We start from the raw sequence: 20,869 nt of genomic DNA, 5'->3' as shown, positions 1-20,869 counted from the left end.
TATCAATAATTTTATCAATTTCATAGTCTGGGATGTTTGTTCAGGATGTTTATAAATTTAATACTGCGTAGAGTTTGTTTAAACAAGTTTCAAGTCTCTACTAAGTCTGGTAATTTTCAGGGACAAATTTTTACTTAAAAGATTCATTTGAACTGTTTTTCAATTATGTTTTATATGTAGACTTTATATATGCATTTTGGAAGTATTTTGTAAATTTCAAACAAATATTCATTTTGAGCTCCTAGTTTCGGACAAACAAAATCTAAATCAAAATTAAAATGAATAAAAAAGTTTGTAAGTATGGAGGAGAAACTATAAATGAATAATATAATGATATAAAATCATTGCATCAATGTATTTAGTTTCAATATAACATACTCAACTCAACTTACTTTAAAGGAATGTTAAAATGATTTAAATTAAAATGACCTGAAGCTTTTGTTAATGATAAAACTAAGGTCTATTAACTAACTATTTTCTTTTTCTCAACATTACCCTTTTACTATGTCACAAATATATTTCCTGGCTTAGAAACACTTGTTTTTACTTTAATGTGTGTATGCATACTTACTGGTAATAGGGATTAAAATAAAAACAGTCAAACAAATAAATATGTTAACAGATCATATAGTCAAGGAATAAAATTGTCTTTTAAAAGTTCTCTTACCTGAATTTGATTTGAAAGGTTCTCATATCTAGGTTTGTAGGTTGCACAATGCCTACATTTATAGCACAGAGTTATGTCCCTTAACATCCAGGATCCACTGAATGTGGGTTTGAATCCTTACCCCACTTTGATGATACTTGCCATGACAGCTACATTCTCATGCTTATGTAACATCCATAGACTTTATTTCAAAGTAGGAGCTGACCTTCTAACAAGTCTACAATCTTCATGTTTTGTGTCATTCAGTCCAACTTTTCTAATTGGTTGATGTCTATTTGTAATCTAGGTGCAACACAACATTGTCACATCCATTGTGGTCAATGTTATCACATGCATCGTATTCATATCATGTTATTCCACTGGTTGCACTGCAACTTTTGTGTTCAAATTCTGATCATATTGCACTAGTTGCACTGCCACCATTGTTTTCTCAGTATAATTATAGTGCACTGGTTGCATGACAACCATTATCTTCATACCATGACCCTGATGTACTGGTTGTACTACTGTAACCATTTTATTCCTACAATTGGTCAGTGTTTTAGTTTTAATATTTTAAGTTAAGACTTAACTGGTATTTCATAATTATACTAACAGTTTTGATGAAAATATTATCATTCTATAATATAGAATCTGAATGCAGAAAACATGAAAATATTATCATTCTATAATATAGAATCTGAATGCAGAAAACATGAAAATATTATCATTCTATAATATAGAATCTGAATGCAGAAAACATGAACTACATAGTTTGAAACTTGCAACTGTGCTTTTAGACTAAACTGACAAAAACATTGAGAAATATTACAGAAATTGATGTGATAGAATGTGAGTGAGTGAGTGACTGATCATCAGTGTTCCAACCATTCAACAAGGCACGAGCCATAATCTATCAGCGATCAGGCACGGGACTTCTCTCCTCATGATAACAAAGTGGCACTGTTCCGAGTATGTCATGATTTGATTACAAAAAGAAATTTGGTAAATGGTAACATGACATGAATCCCTACATTAACAAGATAGGTATGAGGCATCAATATGGATCTGTGTGATAGCAAGGAGGACATTAGGATGACTTGCAGCTACCACATAGAATCACAACATACAAGTATACCACTGTGGACACCATCATGAAACACTTGTACAATAGGGTGGGGATACTTGAGGGTGGGAAGGCCTGGGGGTTGTTGCCAATAATATACCACTTCTACATCAAAACTCCCAACACTAATCTACTAGTTTTAACTCCAAAAGTGCAACCAGCTTGTCTTTCTTTCCGGAAAATGTCGATATCACAGTAGTAATGCATGACATGTGCTAAAACTGGCAATCTCGCAATATATAAAAGCTTTTATCTGTGCTTTGAAATGTAAACAGCATTTCAATTATGTATGTCAGATATGTACACTGAATTCGTACCTATTTAGGAATTTGAGTTGAAATACATCTAAACCTCATCGATAAAGTGGCAGTTTTCACAAGACTCTAAATAGACAGGTTTGTTGCTAATATTGATTTCAGTTGTGTTATGTACTTTGTAAGCCAGGATTCATCAGTCTTCATATCAAGTCAGTTTGAAGGACAGAATTAAATTGTGAAACATAATTATAATGAACTAGGAATTGTGTGTGCAGTTATGAAATATGAATAATTTTCAATGTTTATGGAATGGGAACAGTGTCAAATGTTAACAAATTGGGATGACATTAAATGTTAATAGCATAGGAATGATGTTGAATTTTAACAACCAAGGAATGATGTTCAGTGTTAATTAGTGAGGAATGATGTTTAATTTTAACAACCTTAGAATGATGTTCCAATTAAATAACCTAGGAATGATGTTTGAATTTAATAACATGGGAATGATATACGAATTTGATTCCAATTAAATAACCTAGGAATGATGTTTGAATTTAATAACATGGGAATGATATACAGTGTTGAATAATGAGGAATGATGTTAAGTTTTAACAACCTAGGAATGATGTTAAATTGCATGTTAAATGTTTATACAGTAGAGTGGATGTTAAATGTTTATAAAGTAGAGGGGATGTTAAATGTTTATACAGTAGAGTGGATGTTAAATGTTTATAAAGTAGAGGGGATGTTAAATGTTTATACAGTAGAGTGGATGTTAAATGTTTATAAAGTAGAGGGGATGTTAAATGTTTATACAGTAGAGTGGATGTTAAATGTTTATAAAGTAGAGGGATGTTAAATGTTTATACAGTAGAGTGGATGTTAAATGTTTATAAAGTAGAGTGGATGTTAAATGTTTATAAAGTAGAGTGGATGTTAAATGTTTATACAGTAGAGTGGATGTTAAATGTTTATAAAGTAGAGTGGATGTTAAATGTTTATACAGTAGAGTGGATGTTAAATGTTTATAAAGTAGAGGGATGTTAAATGTTTATAGTAGAGTGGATGGATGTTTATTAGAGTGGATGTTAAATGTTTATACAGTAGAGTGGATGTTAAATGTTTATAAAGTAGAGGGATGTTAAATGTTTATACAGTAGAGTGGATGTTAAATGTTTATAAAGTAGAGTGGATGTTAAATGTTTATACAGTAGAGTGGATGTTAAATGTTTATAAAGTAGAGTGGATGTTAAATGTTTATACAGTAGAGTGGATGTTAAATGTTTATAAAGTAGAGTGGATGTTAAATGTTTATAAAGTAGAGTGGATGTTAAATGTTTATAAAGTAGAGTGGATGTTAAATGTTTATAAAGTAGAGTGGATGTTAAATGTTTATAAAGTAGAGTGAATGTAAAATGTTTATAAAGTAGAGTCTAAATGTTTATAAAGGAGAGTCTAACTGTTTATAAAGTATAGTGGATGTTAAATGTTTATAAAGTTGAATGGATGTTAAATATTTATAAATTAGGAATTCTGGTCAATGTTAACATACTGGAAATTATTCTCAATGTTAATGAGCAAAGAATGTCTGGTGAAGTTAACAATTCAAACATATCATGTGCAGTGAATGAGCTGAGAATATAGAAAGTCAGTGATCTATGACAGTTATGTAGACGGGATAAGCACATCATTCACATGTTGTTTGATAGTTGGGAAGATTTAACAAAGTATGACAAACAAGTCATTAATATTGATTGGTTGTTAAACTCATCCAGGAAGTGAATTGACAAATCATGCAGTTCCTAAGTCAGGGAAATTAAATTCTTTGTCATGAATTATTTTTTCAGAATATTTGTTTGTCTGGGAACTGTTCTGGTTGTGCTAAAGAGAAACTAATGTCAGAATATCTGCTTGTCCTAGAAACTAATGTCAGTATATCTATTTGTCCTAGAACATATAGCAGAATATCATTTTGTCCTAGAAACTAATGTCAGTATATCTGTTTGTCCTAGATCATATAGCAGAATATCATTTTGTCCAAGAAACTAATGTCAGTAAATCTGTTTGTCCCAGATCATATAGCTGAATATCATTTTGTATAAGAAACTAATGTCAGTAAATCTGTTTGTCCCAGATCATATAGCTGAATATCATTTTGTATAAGAAACTAATGTCAGTAAATCTGTTTGTCCCAGATCATATAGCTGAATATCATTTTGTATAAGAAACTAATGTCAGTAAATCTATTTGTCCTAGGATCGTATAGCAGAATATCTGCTTGTCCTAGAAACAAATGTCAGTAAATCTGTTTATAGTAGGATCTTAAGGCAGAATATCTGCTTGTCCTAGAAACTAATGTCAGTATATCTGTTTGTCCTAGGGTCTTAAAACTGAATTCTTCTGTGTCTTAAAAAACTAATGTCAGAAAGTTACTCTATGTTGGGGTCTTTTGGCAGAATTTGTGTTTGTTCAAAGAATTATTGACTAGATATATTAATTTTGTATGCAACATGGTCTTCATGATATGACACCTAGATAACATGTTTAACATTAATGTAAAAATATCCAACACAACTGAATGGCTTCACGATCATCTTTGAGAACCATTCTTGAAAACCATTCCTCCAAGTCTTGTGGGACCTCTGTTATCTGTGACTTGGATTTCAAAGTTTGTATCTGCAAGGAGCTTGTGGATGATGTCCTTTACATATATCATTCAAACTTCATAATTCTATAGAAGGAAATGATTATGTATCACGGTTTACTTACCATTCCTTTACAGATACTTGAACTCGCAAACTGCTCTACTCCAGCTTTGGAGGGTCAGTCACTGACCTAATTCTGAGAATCAGATGATTAAATTCACTCAAGGGGAATTGACTGCCGAACATGTCTAACCATCCCCCCAAAATAATATATATTGTCATTACCTAAAATAAATTCAGTTAGCCTTTGCTTGAATCATTTAATACAGATAGGTTGAACCAGTGATGCATTTTCAGTTGTAGAGGTCATGAGGCACTGACAAGGTCGACCATGTGTTTTGTTCCCTATGGCAAAGAACTTTGTATTGTAGCAGAGATTGTTGGCCACGATGTATTTCACTTCTATGTGTGGCTGGTTAAAGATAGTTGAGTTGTTTTACTCTCAATTTTAAGAACTTTTCCAGCAGTTGGAAACAGTGAAGAAATGTTCTATTATAAGCACATTCACTCGGATAGGATAACATGAACTTCGGCTTGATTTCAAACTCCTACTTCTTGGGGGTGAAAATACTAAAAGTGTTAATCACTGGCTGATGCTTGCATACAGTATACTCTGTTTTAACAGAGGGACACGCACTTCAGAAACTTCAACATTTTGCCATTTTGCATCCACAAATCAAATGCATGCAAAACTGTTAAAAACCATTTGGGCATTTATGGTTCACATTGGTCATAAATCAAGGAATTAACTTGCTATGAACTAATTCAATAAGATTCAGATTTAGTATAGGTCAGGGCAATTCCAGTATGTTTTGACAACGAAGATCTTGATAAAATTTGTGGAATAATTATTCTGAAAATGCAATTGTAAGAATACCTGTGTTGCATTTATTTAGAGAAAATGTATGTGTTATCTGTAGGACAATACTAAAATGTATTTTATTTTTTACAAAGAAGATTGTTCAGTTTAATGAGTGATCTTTGTAAAAATCTGTAATGACTTCTATTTCTAGTGAAGTAACTATGTAGTATCAACATAAGCTCACTCTAACATCAAGGTCTAACCATTTTGTGGAAATTAAAATCTGAATAGCAATCATTATACTCAGTTATTTTTTCTCTTTGATCTTCAAGGACCACAATCAATGAGAATATATCAAGTATACTCAAACAGGCTTTGTGTTGTAATTCCTTTGGCTCTCTAATGTCTCTGTTCCCCCGCATTGCGTGGACACATCCATGTGAGAGGATGTTTCTTATATAGTTGGGATTCTTCCTAGTGCAAATGTCTTTCTCTGAAATCAAGGATCTGAGTGATGGGAAAATTTAGATTTGTCATCTTGCAGAATTGAATGTGAATAGATATGTGTGTGTGTGTGTGTGTGTGTGTGTGTGTGTGTGTGTGTGTGTGTGTGTCTGTGTCTGTGTCTGTGTCTGTGTCTGTGTGTCTGTCTGTCTCTGTGTATCTGTTTGTGTGTGTCTGTTTGTCTGTGTCTGCATATGAGAGAGAGAGAGATGTGTAAGTTTGAACCCAGACTGTACACACAATACATATTTACCTGATATTATGTAAGAATTCATTTGATTTAAAGTTAAACATACACATTTTAAGTCTCCAGATTTAAGACCTGTTCTGCAGGTTAAAACATTAGGTACAATTTCCTGTATTTTATTAGAAATCAATGCCACTGAACCTCGTTGCGAACTTGTCATAATTGTAGCAGATGTAAATATTTTTCATATTTGCAGCAATTGAGAAAAAATAAACTGCACAAAAACGAAGAGTTTAAAAGCCATAGCTGGATGATGAAATGTATGTTCTCTATACACATATTCTTTTCTGAAAATATGATAGGGAACCAATTCAGCCATGAAGTAGTTATTACTGTTCATGAAAACCTACAAAGAGAGCTTTATACCATCACTTAATGGAGAGGGGTGAACAGAAATATTACTAAATACAAAGATATTCTTTGATGTTTCATTTCAGATGACTATATGTGACAATGCAATAAGCGTCACAAAACCCTTTCAACATCCAGAAGAAATATGTTCCACACAACACATATTTCACAAGATACCTGATGTTATGTAAGAATTCGTTTGATATAATAGATAAAAACACACAAAAATGTGTCTGTGTATCGCAGCATGTCAATTGGATATGTCTGGGGGTTATGATCCTTGCCAACATGACATGCGTGACAACTGGGTGGTGGAAGTGTCTTCGGATGGAAAGTTACAAGAAGGGCCAAGGGGACCATGAGGTGTAGAATTTATGATCATACCATCAACCACTGGCTTGGTATTGGACCCTTTTGCCGAAAGCTGGATGTGGTGGTATTAAAGTTGTCATGGGCCTTACTGTGTTCAACTAAATATATGACCCAATGGTGCACTGATAAAAGAATTAACTACTGATGAATGAGGGAGGGCTGTGGAAAGCTTCAAAATCTCTTCAAAGATTTATTATTGTACTGATTTTGTTTAAGAACAAAGTGCTAAGTGTGAGTAAAACTAGGGCATCTGTTTAATGTCTGTGCATTTTTTGATGGTTGAGGAGGGAATGTCTGAGGGAGGTGGAGGGAATGTCTGAGAGAGGTGGAGGGAATGTCTGTGGGAGGTGGAGGGAATGTCTGAGGGAGGTGGAGGGAATGTCTGAGGGAGGTGGAGTGGAGGGAATGTCTGAGGGGGAGGTGGGAGGTGGAGGGAATGTCTGAGGGAGGGAGGTGGAGGGAATGTCTGAGGGAGGTGGAGGGAGGTGAGGGAATGTCTGAGGGAGGTGGAGGGAATGTCTGAGGTCTGAGGGAGGTGGAGGGAATGTCTGAGGGAGGTGGAGGGAATGTCTGAAATATTGAGATAATATCTATTGGAGGTTAAGGAAAGGGTTGAGGGGAGGGTTGAGGAAAGGGTTGCGGGAGGTTGAGGGAAAGGTTGAGGGAAGGGTTGTGGGAGGTTGAGGGAAGGGTTAAGGGAAGTTGAGGGAAGGGTTGCGGGAGGTTGAGAGAATGTCTGAAGGAGTTGGATGGAAGATGACGTCAGTCACTGGGTTGTCTGATCCAGACTTGATTATTTACACCGCGTCATATAGCTCAGATATTGCTGAGTGCACCATTAAACAACAAACAAACATCAAAGCAGCATCAAGCACAACTCACTCACCCATTGACACTTTTTCATAATTTTAATACAAAAAACAGTCCTGTGAGTTCGTGAAAGAAATTACAAAGCTGGTTAAAGGGAGTTGTCAGTTCAGTTGACTTACAAGAGCTTCATTGATGTAGAAACATTGACACAGATCAATTGAATCATCAAGCTTGTGTGTATCCAAAATGTAATCTACTACAAATTGCTAATCAAAAATAGGATGAAAGCCATGCAGATGAGTGATTGTGAAAAATTTTGTTTATTAAATATTATTACATAAAAACAGCATCGTAATATGATTGGAATTCTATCTTGCCCACTGATGTGCTCAATATATATATATTGTTATATAAGTTATTGAAATGTTACAGTATGACCAAGGTTAAATATATGTCACTGGTAACAGTTATGAAAGGTAACTGTTATGAAATATATTTTAATATTTTGTGGTAAGGTAATGATTGATTATTTATTGAAATGGTCTTCTGAATAGCAGATATATAAGCTATGTGTAAATAAGTGTAGAGTTGGTATGTAGAAGATAGAAAGAACATGATATGTAGGATAGAATTGATATGTAGAATATAGAAACAATGATGATATGTAGGACAGAATTGGTATGCAGAATATAGAAACAGTGGTGATAAGTAGGATGGAGTTGGTATGCAGAATATAGAAACAGTGGTGATAAGTAGGATGGAGTTGGTATGCAGAATATAGAAACAGTGGTGATAAGTAGGATGGAGTTGGTATGCAGAATATAGAAACAGTGGTGATAGGTAGGATGGAGTTGATATGCAGAATATAGAAACTGGTGATAAGTAGGATGGAGTTGGTATGCAGAATATAGAAACAGTGGTGATAAGTAGGATGGAGTTGGTATGCAGAATATAGAAACTGGTGATAAGTAGGATAGAATTGGTATGCATAATATAGAAACAGTGGTGATAAGTAGGATTGAGTTGGTATGCATAATATAGAAACAGTGGTGATAAGTAGGATAGAGTTGGTATGCAGAATATAGAAACAGTTGTGATAGGTAGGATGGAGCTGGTATGCAGAATATAGAAACAGTGGTGATAAGTAGGATGGAGTTGGTATGCAGAATATAGAAACAGTGGTGATAGGTAGGATAGAGTTGGTATGCAGAATATAGAAACAGTGGTGATAAGTAGGATGGAGTTGGTATGCAGAATATAGAAACAGTGGTGATAGGTAGGATGGAGTTGGTATGCATAATATAGAAACAGTGGTGATAGGTAGGATGGAGTTGGTATGCAGAAATATAGAAACTGGTGATAAGTAGGATGGTGTTGGTATGCAGAATATAGAAACAGTGGTGATAAGTAGGATGGAGTTGGTATGCAGAATATAGAAACTGGTGATAAGTAGGATAGAATTGGTATGCAGAATATAGAAACAGTGGTGATAAGTAGGATGAGTTGGTATGCATAATATAGAAACAGTGGTGATAAGTAGGATGGAGTTGGTATGCAGAATATAGAAACAGTGGTGATAAGTAGGATGGAGTTGGTATGCAGAATATAGAAACAGTGGTGATAAGTAGGATGGAGTTGGTATGCAGAATATAGAAACAGTGGTGATAAGTAGGATGGAGTTGGTATGCAGAATATAGAAACAGTGGTGAAAAGTAGGATGGAGTTGGTATGCAGAATATAGAAACAGTGGTGATAGGTAGTATGGAGTGGGTATGCAGAATATAGAAACAGTGGTGATAAGTAGGATGGAGCTGGTATGCAGAATGTAGAAACAGTGGTGATAAGTAGGATAGAATTGGTATGCAGAATATAGAAACAGTGGTGATAAGTAGGATGGAGTTGGTATGCAGAAGATAGAAACAGTGGTGATAAGTAGGATGGAGTTGGTATGCAGAAGATAGAAACAGTGGTGATAAGTAGTATGGAGTGGGTATGCAGAATATAGAAACAGTGGTGATAAGTAGGATGGAGTTGGTATGCAGAATGTAGAAACAGTGGTGATAAGTAGGATGGAGTTGGTATGCAGAATATAGAAACAGTGGTGATAAGTAGGATGGAGTTGGTATGCAAGAATATAGAAACAGTGGTGATAAGTAGGATGGAGTTGGTATGCAGAATATAGAAACAGTGGTGATAAGTAGGATGGAGTTGGTATGCAGAATATAGAAACTGGTGATAAGTAGGATAGAATTGGTATGCAGAATATAGAAACAGTGGTGATAAGTAGGATGGAGTTGGTATGCATAATATAGAAACAGTGGTGATAAGTAGGATGGAGTTGGTATGCAGAAGATAGAAACAGTGGTGATAAGTAGGATGGAGTTGGTATGCATAATATAGAAACAGTGGTGATAAGTAGGATGGAGTTGGTATGCAGAAAATAGAAACAGTGGTGATAGGTAGGATGGAGTTGGTATGCATAATATAGAAACAGTGGTGATAGGTAGGATGGAGTTGGTATGCAGAATATAGAAACAGTGGTGATAAGTAGGATGGAGTTGGTATGCAGAATATAGAAACAGTGGTGATAGGTAGGATGGAGTTGGTATGCAGAATATAGAAACAGTGGTGATAAGTAGGATGGAGTTGGTATGCAGAAGATAGAAACAGTGGTGATAAGTAGGATGAAGTTGGTATGCAGAAGATAGAAACAGTGGTGATAAGTAGGATGGAGTTGGTATGCATAATATAGAAACAGTGGTGATAAGTAGGATGGAGTTGGTATGCAGAAAATAGAAACAGTGGTGATAGATAGGATGGAGTTGGTATGCATAATATAGAAACAGTGGTGATAAGTAGGATGGAGTTGGTATGCAGAATATAGAAACAGTGGTGATAGGTAGGATGGAGTTGGTATGCATAATATAGAAACAGTGGTGATAAGTAGGATGGAGTTGGTATGCTGAATATAGAAACAGTGGTGATAAGTAGGATGGAGTTGGTATGCAGAATATAGAAACAGTGGTGATAAGTAGGATGGAGTTGGTATGCAGAATATAGAAACAGTGGTGAAAAGTAGGATAGAGTTGGTATGCAGAATATAGAAACAGTGGTGATAAGTAGTATGGAGTGGGTATGCAGAATATAGAAACAGTGGTGATAAGTAGGATGGAGTTGGTATGCAGAATGTAGAAATAACAGTGATAAGTAGGATAGAATTGGTATGCAGAATATAGAAACAGTGGTGATAAGTAGGATGGAGTTGGTATGCAGAATATAGAAACAGTGGTGATAAGTAGGATGGAGTTGGTTTGCAGAATATGGAAACAGTGGTGATAAGTAGGATGGAGTTGGTATGCAGAAGATAGAAACAGTGGTGATAAGTAGGATGGAGTTGGTATGCAGAAGATAGAAACTGGTGATAAGTAGGATGGAGTTGGTATGCAGAAGATAGAAACAGTGGTGATAAGTAGGTATGGAGTGGGTATGCAGAATATAGAAACAGTGGTGATAAGTAGGATGGAGTTGGTATGCAGAATGTAGAAACAGTGGTGATAAGTAGGATAGAATTGGTATGCAGAATATAGAAACAGTGGTGATAAGTAGGATGGAGTTGGTATGCAGAATATAGAAACTGGTGATAAGTAGGATGGAGTTGGTATGAAGAAGATAGAAACAGTGGTGATAAGTAGGATAGAGTTGGTATGAAGAAGATAGAAACAGTGGTGATAAGTAGGATAGAGTTGGTATGCAGAATATAGAAACAGTGGTGATATGTAGGATATCACTCAAAAGTGTAGATGTTTCTCTATATCAGTAATATTCCTGCAATATCACATGGTCTGTGAAATATATAATGGCCAGACATACAGAGGGGGACTGCATGAACAACATTTGTCATTGGGGTGTTCTGCCACCATGAGTCAAATCATAATATATACCCCTGTCATGAAACAGGTTTATCAGCCTCAACTACGCAGCTCAAATAGTCAGAACTGTGATCAGAACTGGGACATAAACGTTCCAAAATAAAGCAGGTGTACCAAAGGAACATTAGCCAAATAGGTTGTACAACAAAAAATGGTTTATATCATTTAACACATTATTTCACTGAAACTCATTGTGAACATGTCATAATTGTAGCAGATGTAAATATTCCTCAGAATTGCAGCAATTGAAAAGAAATAACTTACACAAAAAAACAAAGAGTTTAAAAGCCATAACAGGATGTTAAAATGTATGTTCTCTACACACACGTCTTTTCTTAAAATGTGATGGGGAACTGATCCAGTCATGAAGAAGTTATTAGTGTTCACGAAAACCTAAAAGAGAGCTTTATAGAAGGTTGAACAAAAATTTCAAACATTAAGAAATATTACTAAATACAAAGATCTTCTTTGATGTTTTATGTCAGATGACAATATTTGACAATACAATAAGTGCCACAAAACCCTTTCCACGTCTGGAAGAAGTCTGTTAATTTCAGAGGTAAACGTACAATTCAGACTGTCATGAGAATGTGTTTATGAATGACTTGTGATGATACAAGGTGTTCAAGAAGGGGAACATATCCTGTCCACAAACTCAACAACTTGTTATAAGGTGGCATTGAATTGCAATGATATATTTCAGCCTGCACCCACATGTCGCCAACATTTTAAACATTCTTTAGCTTTAGGTTGTTTAATAGCTATATTTACAACCTACTGCAAAGATACAAAACAACAACAAAGGTTTTTATTGATGTAACTTATCTTCTATTGTAGCAATATTTTAATGCGATTCTGACACATTCTGAAGCTGTTTTAGCCCATAATGAAAGCCAATATGTTAAGAATTCATATTTGTTCATCTCTGTCAAACTGAAAAGGGTTTAAGAAAACAGAGGGCTACTGATATTGTGATGACACCAGGTGTTCTGAAGCCATGATGCATGGACATCTATTGATAAATAGTTGCATCAAATTGGCTCAGATTGATCTTTTCGGCATAGGGGTCATTGTAAATATGAAAACAAGATTTGTATATGACTTGAAAAAAAGTCATTTTTTATAATCAGTGTTTTATTCTCATATCAAAGATGCTAAAACATGCTACATTAAGCATTTGTTTGTGAGTTTAATATGTTACTACCCATAATAGGGTTTTTCTTTTTGAAAGTGATTAACTGACTATATATCCTGTTTCAGTGTGCAGATTTGGAAAAAGTTGAAGTTTGAAAGTTTTGGGTGAAATGTGAATTAAGAAAACCACTTTTGTCACAATAACTGCAATTAAAGTTTATGACTGTTAATAAAATTGTTTACTCATTTAATTGTATAAGGTGAGCTTTGGAATATTTTAATTTGAATGTTCAAATTTTGATAGTGAATTTACTTTGTTACCACTGGACAAGGATCTTAATAGTTTCTTCTCTGTGAAAGCAATCATCAAACTCAAAGAGCTGTTTAAGTGTGAACTTTGGAAAGATTATTCAAGTTTGTGTTGAAATATGAACTGAATGAACATCTGTTCTGAGTCCTTGTAAAACATCAAATGGAGTACTATCAGATTTCATTAGATTCCTTCACAAAATTGTTTCGGTCTGAAGCATTCAGTTTTCAAAAAAAATGTAAATTTCACTATGTAAAATTTTCAAAAGAAATTACACATCCACATCACCATTAAAACTTAATGTTCATCCATTTTTGGGCTGTTGTGCTATTTAAATTTAAACTAGGTCACTAAAAGTTAAAACTCACTAAAATTCAGGCCCGGACGTTAAGACATTACACCTGAGTGCACAAGGCGACCTCCAGCCCAACATGCTTTAACATGCCTAACCATCATTAAAAAAACGTAAGCAAGAAGAATGGCTATTAAATGGTGAATAAATCAACTACATACTTGACAATGGAGACACATTGGTATATTTCTGTGGCATTCATAAGTTATCTTAAGACCAACTCAGCTATGCTGTGTGAGGTTAAGTTGACATTTGGAGTTGGTTGGTAGACTCGACAAGCAATATACTTGAAGAGAGAGTACAATTGTCATGAGTAATGAAGGATAAACACACAGACACAGACACAAACACAGACATGCAGTCAGCAAAGGAGGAAGGAGAGACATACATGCACAGACAGGGAGACAGACAGACAGGGAGGCAGACAGATAGATAGATAGACAGACAGACAGACAGACACTGAGGCAGACAGACAGGGAGGCAGACAGACATACATACAGGGTAGCAGACAGACAGGGAGGCAGACAGATAGATAGACAGACAGACACTGAGGCAGACAGACAGGGAGGCAGACAGACATACATACAGGATAGCAGACAGACAGGGAGGCAGACAGACTGACAGACAGGGAGGTAGCCAGACAGGGGGGCAGACAGACAGACATACAGGGAGACAGACAGGGAGACAGACTGACAGACAGGGAGGTAGACAGACAGGGAGGCAGACAGACAGACATACAGGGAGGCAGACAGACTGACAGACAGGGAGGCAGACAGATAGACAGACAGGGAGGCAGACAGGCAGACAGACAGAAAGAAAGGCAGATGTACAGACAGAAAGGCAGACACAAAAACAGACAGACAGACAGAAAAGCAGATGTACAGACAAAGGCAGACACAAAAACAGACAGACAGACAGAAAAGCAGATGTACAGACACAAAAACAGACAGGCAGACAGACAGACAAAAGGCAGACAGATGGATTTTAGTATTTATGTTTTAACATTGTGTATATTTTGGCCCACTGGGGTTGATATTGTATCTGAGTGGTAAAGGCATTTGCTGCGCGGTTTGATCTCCCACAGATATATTCTGTGAAGACCACTGTTGGTGTCACTATGATATTGGCTGAAGTAAAAACCAGCACAAAACAATATTCATTCACTCATTCTACTTTTCACACTGTCCAAATCATGCAACATTACTAAAATGTTGATGGTTACAATTTTTGATAAAATATTCCATAAATGATTTTTATTACTAGTGTCTCAGAAGCTGTTAAAAACATCTTCAAATGCATTATAAATTTTTTTATTTTTTTTTCTTCAGGGCATATTCTGTGTCTAAAATTACAAGAGAATTGTTCACTTGATAAAGAGTAAACTTTGAATGTGTTCATGCTTAGCTATGATAGCTTCTCAAATAGTTTTTGCAGAAAATGTGATCTCTTAAATGTTGTACTGAAGCTAAGGTTTATTGCATTTGGGGAGGTTTCAAGTAATCTGTTAAATGTAAGCACCAGTTAGGATTGTTACAAGTTAACAACCTTAACGATAATGATAGTTCATGAATTATAAAGAATAATATAAATATGAAGGTTATATTATGCATGAAACTAACCAATCTGCTGTTTTTAATATATTTTTTATTAGTAAAAGAAATACTTGTGTACATATTGCTAAGGTGGGAAAAAGGAAAACAATATTCTGTAGTTTTTGTCAAATATATATATCATCCAGCCAACAGTTGTTATTTTTTACATCTTAATAGTAAAAAGTCAACTCAGGTACCCAGCAGAGCGGTGATTGCTATTGCAAGTTGCTATTACAAGTTGTAAACATTTTCATGAAAAGTAAGAATACTTAAAGATGTTTGTTGTATTTCTTTAGAATCTGTAACAAACATATTTCATGAAAATCTATGGTGAAAACAGTGTCCTTGTTGAGATGTTAAATATTGAGATAGTACTGATACTGGACAGATTGTATAAACACAGCAGATACAATCAGAAATAAGTTTCACAAATAATTCAACTTGATTATTTGCCATATTCAAAGATTAGAATACTGGATGAATTTATGCAGTTGATTCTCTCATAGTCAGTGAGCAAGGTAACATATATCCAAAATGTGACATGTTAAGACATAAATTTACATGTTCCCCTTTCCAAGTGTCATTTTCCCTGAGACTTCAATCCAGAATTAACCTTTATTTAAATAGACCCAGTAGGTGGATCAGAGCTATGTTGAAGAGGATAGCTACAGCCTAGAGTATATACTCCATGAGCTTGTGTGTCCCAGGTCGTGGTGACCCAGCAAACATGAATGTGAACCAAGAGTCTCTCCTTTAAGTGTTGTGAAGCGTGTAGGCCTGTCACATAGGTTACTGCAAGTCTGCCTATGCTCTTTGGAATTCAACGACTGTCTGTGTGCTTTAAACCATGTCAGGTCTAATCCAGAGAAGATAATCTACCCGCCACCTGTCTACAGTCTGTGGGGCTTAAAGGCACACTGTCTTATGTTTTAACCTATAGAAAGTACATGTACCTGATCTTTTATATCCTACTATGTTATTTTGTTGTTGAATGTATTTCATAAAGAATGTGAGGGTAAATTATGTAGTTATTTCTATTAGAACACTCAAGGCTGTTTTAGGTTTGATTTTCATTTTGGAATATTTTTTACTTTTGTTTTGAAATTTTTCAGGGATATGCTTTATCTGTGATATTGGTTGTGCTAATGTAAAGAAACTTTCGTTTTTTATGGTGTTGCAAAGTATGAGAGTAAGGGACTTTTAATTCTGTATTATAAAGCACATGGTAGCCAATGGTCATTCTTGTTTTAACAAAAGGGCATTGAAGGTTGTTGATAGTGTGCTTTTTTTGTTGTTCTGCTGACAAAAGTCAAACTTTAAAAAAAACTAAACTTTAATACTTTTTAAAGGGGAAAATTATGAAAAGCACATTTTGGTAAAGATATTAGTAGTAAGTAAGATATAAAATGGCACAATATCTTTGTCTGAAAAGATTTAGTATTGATATACCGTCTTCAGTTTTAAAAATATGTTTTGAGAATGTTCCTCTTGAGAACTTAAATTTCAGTTTAGCTTTGTAGAAGCCATGTGAAAATTAAAATTGGACCAAGGTATGAAAGCTAATCTCTTTGATGACATAATTATACTGTTTCATATTCACAAAACACCCTTGCAAGATTCATAATGTCAATTGTAAACATGATTTAGTATATTTATATTAATGTGAACATGAGTTAGAATGGGACAATGATACATTGTTTCATAGGTGACGTAATGTTATGCAATACCTGCTTGTAAAGTCAGGTATAAATTGATCAGGTGTCTTTCAACATAATTGAAAGGAATGCTTAATTTCAAACTTAATCGAGACTTGACAAATCTTTATAGACTTGTTTGATTTCTTAATTTATTCTCTTGGGTCTTGGTGGGATAGTGTGGTAGTCTGGTGGTTAAAGCAATCGCTCATCACGCAGAAGACCCAGGTTTGAATCCCCACAGGGGTGCAATGCGTGAAGCCGTTTCTGGTGTCCCCACTATGATATTGCTGGAATATCGCTTAAAGCGGCGTAAAACCAGACTCACTCACTTACTCAGTAAATATATTTATAACTGCTACCAAGAAGCTGTCATATGGTTGTGTTAGACAAGAATAATGTGATGTATGTATGTATGTATGTATGTATGTATGTATGTATGTATGTATGTATGTATGTATGTATGTATGTATGTATGTATGTATGTATGTATGTATGTATGTATGTATGTATGTATGTATGTATGTATATATGCACCTTCGATCACATTGTGACCTTGATAAAGACTAAATGCTTTGAGTCAAAGAAAATAGTCAAAATGTTTGTCTTTTAATTGTAACCCAAAGACTGGATATGAATATGAGACAGATCTTATCAAACCAGAAACAGTTATACATTATAGCAACATTGCACATTTCAACAAGTACAAAACATAACCCATGTTAAAACTAAATGTACAATTTTGCCCAATTTCTTGTTTCACATTTTTACTTATAGTTCTGCTCAAGTAAGCATTGCAATAGCTGAAAAAATGTATGTATTTGCATTTGGTCAGTAAAATACAGACATATGAGTCAAATTTACATCTTTTGAAGATTGTTTTGCAGTGTAAGCTTACATTATAAAAGAAAACATTGTGACCAGAGACAAAAGAAATGGTATGCACACTTAGAGTAGTGGCAATTAATTCCATATGGGTAGTTTTGCATCAAATATACATGTCATTCTCTCCATAGCTGCAAGTTTTCATTGTTTTTTTAAAAGCACACAATAGTTTTGGAGTAATGTACAGACATGTAAGATTTTGGAGCAGAATTTCTGGGTTTTTTTTATTCCCTTCAAATAAGAACATCAACAACAAACAGTATAAGCTACATTCCTTCTGGAGAATTTTATCAACCTCAACTCCCTGGGGAGAATACATGATGTATAAATAATGTTATCTTAATTAGAATTCTTTTGAGATGTTAGAGTAAGAGGATAGATGTAAATTCAGATATGGACAAACACATCTTCGGATAAAGAAACCTATATAAGCTTAAAGACATGTTTTATATTTGTCAGCTATTACACGTAAATATTCATAAGTCTGAGATAAAACCTTTTAAAAATGTGGATGATCCTTTTTTTAAATTCGAAATGAAAGGAATATTATTTCCATTTTCCCCAAATTTAAAACAGTTCACTGACTTTGACACATTATCCTGACCTATAAATAAAAAATAGAAAACATTCCACCATTACGGTTCATGTACCATACTAATATTTGGTTTTTATTTGTCTAAAACATGGCCCTGACCTTTCATACAATGGCTTTTCTGAAATTCCTTTTTTGGATTTAATGTAGAATAATGTTTAAAAGTATGCGCACAAACTGAAAAGCAACAACTCTTTGCCTTCCAACAGGACGCTGAAGAAGAGCATACACAGTGCAAAACTAATTAGTTCAAATCAAAATAACACAAATTTATTATTCTTTTTAACACGGCTTTTGTTAGCTTGCTCCTCTGACAGCTGTTCTTGATGCATATGTCATAATTTTTGACAGAACGCATATTTTCAACAAGGATTGCACATCCAAGAGAAGCTTGGTCTGTGAACACTTGCATAGTAAGTTGTTATCACATGCATTGCGTTAATAGCTCGGCCTGTTAAAAATTCAGATCATCGTAACACCGGCATTGCAGTAGGAATGTTCTGCTCGACATGTTATCTAACCTCCAGTTATACGAGTATGTCTCAGCATACTGTCGTGTTCCACAGGTAGGATTGGGTTTTTTTGGTTACTATGTTCTACTGAAACTTCTTGTTGTCATTATATGTTTGTAAAAGCCTCTTTCATTGTGTAAGCACGTCATAGTTTCAAGGTGTTTCATATTCAGTGTTTCCCATATGAAACATTCATTTGCTAGTTATACCGGAGTAGTGTGCTGCGTGCAATGATATATATTCACCTGATAACTTGTTCTCATGTGATAACAGTTTGAATTAGATTAGATCAGAAAGTTTGAACTCCCAATAATTTTTTTTCTCTGCTGTGAGTTTCATATTTGAGTAATACAAAACGTGTATGTTTTAGAATCATTTTATTACTTTGGACATGATTTAAAATCTGCTGTGAACTGGTGGATTTCATTAGGAATGTGTTGAAATTTGAATCCATTAGTCGTTTCAAATACTTACAAGATTCGGCATTGTGTTAAAACTAAACCCTGATGATTTATATGTATGTGTTATTAAGCTAGTAAGTTTTACTAGGTCACCAAACAGGATTATATTTGCAATCATAATGGGCTGGTAACAGGTTTTGCATTTTACGTGAAATGAAAAGAATGGGCTCCACACTAAAGGCAACAAGTGTTCATCCTACAATGACATAAGTATAACATACCTGAACGCATGCTTGGTGAATATTACTAGAAGTGGAATAGAAGACTGTTTACTACATATGACTTAGATTTGTTTATTTCATAGTTTTTGAATATTACACACAAACACAGAAATTGTATAACAGTAATGGTGTTCTGCAAGGATGTCTACATGGTCTGTGTTTATTGTTCTGTTCAGGAATCAGTACTTGGTACTTAGTTGTTGTGTTAGCAGGCAAAGCAGGATTATTTGGTCACAATGACACAGTTCTTGGTATGGGGTAGCCCTGCTGTACAAGTGTTCACTGATCTTACAGAATTCCTTGATTTGGTTCTCTTCAAAGAGTTGAGCTTACCTATGTATTATGCATTGATATTGATATCAATATTAAAACTCACTCAGTTGATATTTCTGGTTTAGTTACAACTACCATAAGTCTGGCTGCACTGTTGTCATTTATAAATACACTGTATCTTTGTTAGTATGATTTATCGTGTTCATGTTGCAGTGTATCAGTGGGAGTAACTGTAGTGAGAGCTGTAGTTCTAGAGTATACAGGAGTTGTGAAAGATTTGTGTTGTGAATTCAAACCCATACTCCTGAATGGGTTCATTTATACAGAATGTGTGACTTATGGTGCTACTTTCCAAACGAAGAGTTCTCTTAAGGCAATTTCACCATATAAAGTCTCGTCCTCATATCATACAAATAGATACTGCTGGTTGGGCTGTTGTAACTTCAGGTCTAAGCATGTATGTCCCAATGCGTAAGCTAAGAATGGATCTATTAACTATGGATAAACCCTCATGGCTTGTCAGTGCAATTTGGTAATTGTGTTTGAATGGATCCGGTGGACTTGGGTGATTCCATGTCCTCATCAAATGGTGTGAGTTGTTGCTCATGACATCAACCACTGGTTCTGACTTGGTGCTTCACATGGCAGGGTCACATGGCAGGGTCGGGCCACATGGCAGGGTCACATGGCAGGGTCGGGCCACATGGCAGGGTCACATGGCAGGGTCCGGCCACATGGCAGGGTCACATGGCAGGGTCGGGCCACATGGCAGGGTCACATGGCAGGGTCGGGCCACATGGCAGGGTCCGGCCACATGGCAGGGTCACATGGCAGGGTCCGGCCACATGGCAGGGTCACATGGCAGGGTCCGGCCACATGGCAGGGTCCGGCCACATGGCAGGGTCCGGTCACATGGCAGGGTCACATGGCAGGGTCCGGCCACATGGCAGGGTCCGGTCACATGGCAGGGTCCATGGCACATGGCAGGGGCCACATGGCAGGGTCCGGTCACATGGCAGGGTCACATGGCAGGGTCCGGCCACATGGCAGGGTCCGGTCACATGGCAGGGCCACATGGCAGGGTCACATGGCAG

At 35.6% G+C, this 20,869-nt stretch overlaps 1 protein-coding gene across 7 annotated transcripts in view; it reads left to right on the top strand.

Annotated features, from left to right (window-relative positions):
* LOC124273374 (zinc finger protein rotund-like) overlaps nucleotides 1-20,869 on the top strand; it is a 229,285-nt gene that overhangs the window by 64,553 nt on the left and 143,863 nt on the right. For 2 of the 7 annotated variants that reach the window (XM_046708621.1, XM_046708618.1), the window contains exon 1: nucleotides 18,767-18,874. The exons of the other annotated variants lie outside the window; for them this stretch is intronic. In XM_046708621.1, coding sequence (XP_046564577.1) covers nucleotides 18,818-18,874 — 57 coding nt within the window. In that variant the 5' untranslated portion in view covers nucleotides 18,767-18,817. Of the gene's footprint in view, nucleotides 1-18,766; nucleotides 18,875-20,869 lie in introns of those variants that run through there. 7 annotated transcript variants of the gene reach the window in all.

This window comes from Haliotis rubra, unplaced genomic scaffold, assembly GCF_003918875.1.
Source record: "Haliotis rubra isolate DU_JTF1 unplaced genomic scaffold, ASM391887v1 Scf18, whole genome shotgun sequence".
In the NCBI taxonomy this organism is placed as follows: Eukaryota; Metazoa; Mollusca; class Gastropoda; order Lepetellida; family Haliotidae; genus Haliotis; species Haliotis rubra.
The sequence above is the reverse complement of the archived record's forward strand: the minus strand, read 5'-3'. Positions and strand labels throughout refer to the sequence as shown.